Genomic DNA, 8,258 nt, shown 5'->3' on the forward strand with positions numbered 1-8,258 from the left:
CTCATGTATTAATTTAACATGGGTGATATTTGAAACACCTGCTTTATGTATGTTATCATTTAATCTTTAAGTACTTTTTAACCAACACACTTTTCTAATGTTGAGCGTCAAACGTTTTTTTTGAGTTTTAGCAGAAGTTTTACTTTTTTATTTCAATTCCAACCTTTGTCCTGAAGAATATATGTTCCTGAAAGCACCACAGTCTGTTTTCCTAAGTCCTTTTGAATTCTCCTATCCACTATTCCTTAACCCTGTGACATTTCACACATAGATCAAGGAATAGGGGATAGGAAAAGATAGGAGCTGATGTTTGGACAATTCGACCGCAACCTGTGTCTTGCCTTGTTTAGTCTCCTGTCATTTTTTCCTGCCTTAGGAATTGTTTGCCCGGATTTCTTTCCACCTGTGTGTATGTCTGATTGTGTTCACCTGGCGCCCTTGTGTTTTCTTCCTGACTTCTGTAGCTGTGTCTGGATATCCTGCTTATCCTCCTGGTTGTAGACACCCGAGTGAGGATAGGTGCTGATTCATTTCATTTCATTTTATTTGTTCTGCTCATGATGGTGCACAACATAAGAAAAAAAAGAAAAGAAAAATAATTCACATTCAAAACACAACTCTAGTTACACATTCCATGAGCAAAAAGGAGCAGGGGGAAGAATACATCTTATTTTGCCTGCCCCGTACTCAAAAGATAAATAAACAATCAAAATAGATGGTCTGTCAATTATAGTTACTTACAACAAATACTTACAGTAACGTGAGAGAAGAAACAAGCGACATACATTCAATTTGCAATACAAAATTAAGCTCTTACCAAATGAAATTAAAGTTTGGAATTCCATTTGATCAAATCATGAATCTCTTCTGTCATTAAATAACTGACATGATCACATGTATATCTTCAGGAATTTATCAACCACAGGATCATAGATACATACAACCTGACTCGATTCATTATCAATAATCAAGAAATAGCAACAAATAAGTGGAAGTAGTGCAAGTAAAACAAAAGTATCTTCCAGAAAAGTATCTAGTCTTCAAAAATACAATAGCACATAATATAATTAACTGGGGAAGTTAACATCCTAAGAACATCAACAAAACAGTAGCATAAACAAATACATATTAAAATAAAGATTTCTGAATGAAAACTGCCTGCCTCTTTGATTCACTCACGTAAAACTTTCTAAAAAAACATTCAAAATCAGACTGCAAATAGAGAACACGTTATTCAACGAACATATCTTAAACAAATATTTCAATTGCTTGAAAAAAAAAGGAAAAGCAGAAATCAAAGTGTTGGCACCATATACACCGGCAGGATAATTATTGTATACAGCAGTCTATGCAGTGCTAAACCAAAGTCAGTGTGCTGCTAATGGAAATATGAATCCATGGGATGCGGTTTGTTGTGTATGTGTAATTTTATTTTTTTTAAACTCTGTGATTTTACATGCTGCTGCTACAAAAACATTTCCTAATCGTTTTGATTGATAAAGTATATCTTATTTTATCTTATCTTTACTAAGTATTAGTTATTGTGACTTCCCCAAAAGGTCATGTTTTTTAAAGTAACTTGATTTTTCTATTTATCTCCTGGGGGTGAAACATTCCTGATTCCCGGATATTTCTGCTCCAAACAAGATGACACTATGAGCAACCTGGTGCTTGTTTCAATATTGATGTGGACCTCAGTAGCTGCACACTGTCAGTGGGTTTCGATCTGGCTCTTCAGAGTTGATGTAAATGGCAACATATGTTGACAGTGGCATGGAGATTGAGCCCAATGTCATCGTGTGAATGAGCGTCATGCTGTCTGCATTATAGAAGGAGAGCGTCTTGGATGTGCAGTTTAGGTAAATACCAATCTTTCGAGGTCTGTTTCCAAATTCCTGGAGTTTCTGGATATTGTTTTTACAATAGGTTGCATATTTTTGGCTTTCATATTTCAGGAAATTATCTTTTATTCCAAGTTTCCAATAGTCCCTATGTCCTACATCTATTTCCCAGTAATGCTGCCCTGAAGAGAACTCAGTATTTGTGTGGATGACAAGTTCTCCATTAGAAGAAGGAATAGGAGAAGCTCTTGTAGGAAACTGGTTTACGTAACCATAGGCAGGCCTCAGCTTCTGCCCCAGCAGTTTAAGGTGGGGGCTGTTACAATGAACACCACAATTCCCACAATATACGTTCGCTTGCTTAGTTTTGGGATTACAAAACAAACTCTGTCCGTCATCAGATAGAGTTATGTCCGAACTGTCACTGTTCAGAGAGAGCAGCTCTGCCCGGGGCTTGATCACCTGAAGCATCTCCTTCCACATGAAGAACTGCAGGTGGCTTTCGTAGGGCTCAAAACACAGTGAGTCATTCACCACTTGGAGATCTTTTGCTCTGGGCGGAGTCCTCTTGCTGTTGCCCTCTGACCAGCTCTTTAGGAGACTTCCTGAATCTTCAGTTTTCAGAACAGACTTTATCTTTTGCTCCAGCTCTCTGCTCTCAGATAGAGCTTTTTCTATAGCATTTAGGTTCTTGCTCATTTTGTCAACAGCTTCTTCCTCTTTGAATTTCAGCTCTTTCTTTATCTCCTTTTCTCTCTTTCTCAGAAAGTCATACATTTCCTTAAACTCTCTGCAGATTTGGGTGGTCAGCTGCTGAGACTTTGCTTTGGTTTTTGTTATTTCTTCTCTCTGACTTTTTGCTAAGCTATCTGTAGCAAGAATATCCCCACTGAAGTTCTCTATACCCTTCTCCAACTCCTGCCTCAGAGATGCAGCGGCTTCTTTGATTGGTTTGAACTTGTGTCCTTCGTGCTTCTCCCCATCTCGGCAGATGATACAAGTTAACTGCTGATCCGTGACGCAGAACAGTTTCAGCTTTTCTTCATGCTCTGGGCACAACTCAGCTGCCTGTGAAAAAAAGTGTTCTTTAATAAATGTAGGTTGGAACAAGTGTTATAATGAAAACATTATACCTGACCAATTTATGCACTACAAAAATCGAAAAACGAAAATCTTTGCAAGTATATTTGCCTAATTTCTAATCAGAATATGTCTTTACTCCTGATTTAAGACATAATAACTTCAGAAGTAACAATGCAGTGAGATATAGGGTCTTGTTTTTAGACAATGCATCATCTTGTTAAGTCAAGTAATCTTATTTTCAGTTGTATCTCAGGTGAAACTTATTTTATTTACATATTTATTGGAAAATCTACATCAGAAGCGGAACACTTGAGCATTTGTTGCTTATGTTGTATCAAAATTTCCTGATTCAGGTAAAATATAGTTCAAAATAAGTTTCCCCAGCTGATTAAAAGATCTATCTAAACATCCATCTTACCAAGCAAAATGTCACTTGTTCTATTGGATTTTTGTACTTATTTCAAGCGAAAATATCTTGTTTTCATTTTTGTTTTACTAGTTTTTGGAGCAGCATTTTCTCCAGTGTGTAAAATGTCTTTCAGAACTCATATAGTTCTGTTCATTGCACCACCTTTGTACTCATCTTGTATCTTGTTTAATGTGCACTTTGTTTGCAGTCTGAATGTTGCTACACTCTTACTGAATGTTGCATCATTCATGTTTTTACATTTGAGAACAGAGGCCTGTACAACAAAGCAGGATTTGGGGTTAGCAAAGTAACTTAAGAATTAAGTCTGAGTTTTCATATGATGCTGGTTCACTTTCAACCAGGGTAGATCTCCATTGTAATTTATGCTGAATCCCTAACCTGCTCTGGAGCAGTGCCAGATAAGAGATTAACTCAGTGAAAGCCCTCACTGCTGACCAATCTTTGTGGGGAAAGCTATCAAGTCATATTGCAGGATAAAGGAAACAAAGTTTAAACAGCCCTATGCAGGAAACACAACTGGCAATAAATCGCCATCTATATGAAGATGAAAATAAATACAATCACTGCCCATCTTCAGAGGAATTTCACTTTTATTACATTTGCAGCAAGCAAGCTTATTTAAATATCTGCCATAACATAAGTAACCGGAGCAAAGTAACTCAGAGCATTGCCTACAGTCCGCGGCACTACGGGGGAGACGCTGACGTGTCGCACTTATCATTATCACATCCTAATATATTATATATCCTTATCTGTGTCAGCTCCTCCAGCCGTATCTGGCCATGCAACACTTAAATTGTTGCATACTGTATGCCAGGGGTAAACAGTATGCAACACTCGGGCTGCATTCAAAATAAAATAGAGAAAATAAATAAAATAGCTTTTGAAAATGTGTGCATCTTAAAAGAGCTTAATTTCAGAAAGATTAAATAAAGTGCAGCAGCAGCTTGAGTTTCCCTTTCTCTTTGTTTATGTTTCACATCTTGACTTAACAGTTTTAGCCAATTATAATACATTTCAGTCGGAACAAATCACAACAATTGAACAGTTTTAAGGTTTGTCTTTCTGTCCCTCTGATATTCCACTCCCTCACTGACTTTCTTTTGTTCAGTGAGAAAACTGAGCTCTAGCCTGTCCGGCCAGGATTTTAAATCGGGGCTGACACGGTGACAGAGCCATTCTCATACACATGTGAAGGTGCTCATTGGTGAGCCTGGAACAATATTTAGTCTTAATTATGTTCATTGTGGAGAAAGCTGCCTTGCAGCTGTATGTGGAACCCAAACATGGTGAAGATGTATAGGGCTACTTTCCTCAGACCTGGAAAAGCTGTCTCAGAGACTATTGAGCCAGAAAGTGGCAGAGTCAGTTCTTCCAAATTGCTCTTTCAGGGCCACGTCTGCTTGGAGATCAACCAGTTGCATCTGGAGAGGCCCGGCATTTGCCCACTTTAAGTGCTGTGTGACTTCCTTTGAGAACTCCCTGTGATTTGTGATAAGAAATGGGTTCTGAATGAACATGGTGAGCTGCTGTCCAAAGCTGAAGCTGAAGTTTACAATCAGCTTATCAACATAGTCAACAAAAGAAGACACATGTCTCTGTCCCTGAACCTGTTCCTGCACTGCTGGGAAGTGTGCACAGTCTCCCTGCAGATCTTCCTTGAACACCTCAAGTTTCCTCTGAAAGGAGCTGACAGCTGTCATCAATTCACAAATCGAATTGTCCTTGCCCTGTAGCTTCAAATTCAGTTCATTCAGATGTGAAGTGATATCAACCAAAAAGGCCACATTATCCATATTTTTCTCATCTTCTAAAAAGAGAGAAAACTGTGTTGCCTTCTGACTTCTCCTCTCTGCCAAGAAAGCGGCTACTTCCCTTGTGATGGACCAACTATGCTCCAACACCCTGCCTCTGCTGAGCCATCTCACATTATCGTGCAGCAAAAGATCATTGGCGTTTGCATCAACTTCTCTATGAGCATCAACATGGGATGCTCATAGGAAGAAGATGCCCTGAGAAAATTTATCATTTTCCTCATTGTGTTCATCAGCTCAGCTTGCTCATCTGACAGGGGGAGGCACAGGACAGATTGATGGATTATGCAATGGTAAGAGATGTTTCGTTCTTGCCACAGCTCCTTTCTCTCTCCCTATCATGGCAGGGGCTCCATCTGTGGTTATTGAAACCACTGGTTTTGGCTGTATTCCTCGCTTTGTCAACATCTCCTTAATGGCCAGGTAGATGTCCTCTCCTCTTGTACTGGTCTAATGGGGAGTTACACCTAACATATCTTCACAGAACACTTTCTTGTGTTTGTTGAAGAACCTTACGTAAACTAACAGCTGAGCATTGTCAGAAACATCAGTGGACTCATCTACAGCTAAGCCTACACATGGTGCCTTATGAAGGGCTTCATCCAGCTGGGCAGCACATCCTTGGTTAATATCTCACTTTTCTTTGTGGCTGATGATGCCGACATAGGTATTTGCTCTATTTTTTCACACAGCTCTTCTTTTGTTTTCCCTCAAGCAAGGTTTCAGCTACTGCACTCATGCACTCCTTGACAACCCCTCCATCAGTAAATGTTTTTTAGTTTTAACCCAAAATCCAAGCCACTCTTGAGGGAACATTCATCAGCACGTTGTGGGTCAGGATCCTGGTGGACAGGTCATATTGGGCTCTGAGACTGCTTATTTTTTGTGACCTCAGTTCTGACTTGAGTGGGTGTGATTGGTGAAATAAATCTGTTAATTTACGCATTCATTTTTTAAAACCAGCTGTTCTTTCTGCATCTTGCAGCTATCCTTTATTTTTTTGTTAAAGACATGGATGTTTGAAGTTGAACTTCTTCATATTTGTCTAACATGATGTGTTACTTTTCATTTTCCGGGTTTGTGATTGGTCAAACGTTGCTAACCCCGCCCCTTTCATGTGAACGCGTTTGTAGTAGACAGAGAAACCCTGGGTTGACTTACCGAGTTCATAACCAGCGTAGTAGGACCTGTTAGCGAAATCGCGTTTGTTAGGTTTAGTTTAGCCAAACAACTCAAACATATCCAGAGTCTGTTGAACTGGCTTCGTCCTATAGGCCTCAGGAGAATCACACTAATCTGCTGATCTCTTAATTCATGTATTAGCAGCACAACGTTTTTAACCGTTCTTTGGAGCTGCCTTGAACATGCAAAAACAAATAATTTAGTCATGTAAATACAGCAGTTGATTTAAACAATTGTGAAATAAACCATGTAATTGACATGCCAGAATAGTTCTTTTTAAGAAGTAGCTTAACACCCGAGAATTTTGCTTTAAGAAGAATACGTTAAACAAATTGTCATATTATTATTACTAATTTAGTAGAACTATTATAAACAAGCAGCTGCTATTCCAAAAAGCTTTTTAAAAAATACATGAAAGTCTCCTTATGTCACTGTTATAATTAATGAAATATTTTTTACACAATAAGAATAGCTTGCATTTGTAAAGCTTTTCTTAAGCAGACCTAAAAGTGTAATGGAATGGACTCAGTAGAAATGGACTCCGGAGCGCCCCCTGCTGCTGTGGACAATAGCTCAGGACAGTTGTGAGAAAATCCTCAGCACAACCACGGCGGAATAGTCCTGCCAAAAGTCACGTGACCTTTTTTTTCTATCTCTGTAGGATTTTTTGTAATCGTAGAGAAATAATTGTTATACTTGTAAAACTTTTCTTTTACTTGATAAAGGTAATGTGTTTGTTTGATGGATACGTTTTTTATTTGCAAAACAAAATGCATTAGTTTGTAGATGGTGTTTTGTATTTGTAAACCACACTGTGTTTGTTAGTTGCTCGTACGGCATTTGTAAAACATGTTTAGCTTGTTCGTAAAGTTATGGTAGGATAATAGCTCCGTCAAATTGACTGTGAATGAACAGCAGCAACATACCTCAGCCTTGGCCTTCTCCGCGAGTCGTTTCAATATGAGGCTGGTGGGGAGACATTTCCCCTCTGCAGGAGCAGCCTCCCCACACTGTGGACAATAGAGCTGTGAACTCACACCATCTGGAATACATCCTCTGCAGAAAGCGTGTCCACAGGGAAGACACACTGGATCTGTGAAGAAAGTGTGACAGACTGGACAAGTCAAATCTTCGGAGTAAGAACCAGACGCCATGATGTCTGCTCTGCCTTCTTCTTCTTCTTCTTATATATTTGATTGGCGGTTGGCAAACAACTTTTTAGCAGCATTACCGCCATCTACCGTATTGGAGTGTGAGTCTGGGCGAAAATGCTCTAATCTAGAAAATAAATAAATGAATAAAATAAAATAAAAAATAAATAAAAGGAGGTATTATATCCTTTTAATCAGTCCTGTGGCTTCTAGATATTGGAAAAGGTACTTAAAGCACATCTGACTTGAGCTCATCTGCAGAATTGTTTTCCTGCTTAACTGCACACTTTCAGAATCTAGTCCAAGGATGAGTTGCTGCCTCTCCTGGTCAAACCTAACACAATGCTCTAATACATGCTCCACGGTCTCAGTAGCACCACATACACTACACTTTCCGTCTGCATGCTTTTTAAAAACAAATAGCGTACTGTTCAGACCAGAATGCCCAAACCTCATCCTTGATATAATGTCCTCCTCTTTGGTGGATCTTGCTGTTGGTCTAGCATGACCAACCACCCCTTGGATGGCAAAGTACATTCTCCCAGTAGCTGCACCACTCCACTCACTCTGCCAGATCTCCCTGGACTTTGCCTTAACAAGTGTTTTTATCTCTGACTTGCTGTGGGCTATTTCTAAGGTGACCTCAGGGATCACACATGCTTTCTTAGCGTACGTATCCGCCAACTCATTCCCTCTTATCCCAAAGTGTGCTGGTACCCATAGGAAGCTGATATCAGTGCCTGTACTTATAATTCCT

The 8,258-nt window shown here is 39.2% G+C and overlaps 1 protein-coding gene across 1 annotated transcript; it reads right to left on the bottom strand.

The window, feature by feature from the left end:
* Positions 1–526: 526 nt before the first annotated feature.
* On the bottom strand, positions 527–7,530 carry LOC134868170 (nuclear factor 7, brain-like). Its single transcript, XM_063889101.1, has 2 exons — positions 7,277–7,530; positions 527–2,909 (listed from the first exon to the last, which is right to left on the bottom strand). The coding sequence occupies exons 1-2, from the start codon at positions 7,502–7,504 to the stop codon at positions 1,695–1,697; spliced, it is 1,443 nt and encodes a 480-aa protein (XP_063745171.1). The 5' UTR covers positions 7,505–7,530; the 3' UTR covers positions 527–1,694.
* Positions 7,531–8,258: the final 728 nt, after the last annotated feature.

The sequence above is a fragment of the Eleginops maclovinus genome, chromosome 1, assembly GCF_036324505.1.
Source record: "Eleginops maclovinus isolate JMC-PN-2008 ecotype Puerto Natales chromosome 1, JC_Emac_rtc_rv5, whole genome shotgun sequence".
NCBI lineage: Eukaryota > Metazoa > Chordata > Actinopteri > Perciformes > Eleginopidae > Eleginops > Eleginops maclovinus.

Excerpts from the sequence above, each read along its gene's own strand:
- LOC134868170 (XM_063889101.1), bottom strand. The coding sequence starts at position 7,504 with ATGGCGTCTGGTTCTTACTCCGAAGATTTGACTTGTCCAGTCTGTCAC. Across the intron at positions 2,910-7,276 it reads CGGAGAAGGCCAAGGCTGAG|GCAGCTGAGTTGTGCCCAGA; the intron begins GTATGTTGCTGC and ends TTTTTTTCACAG.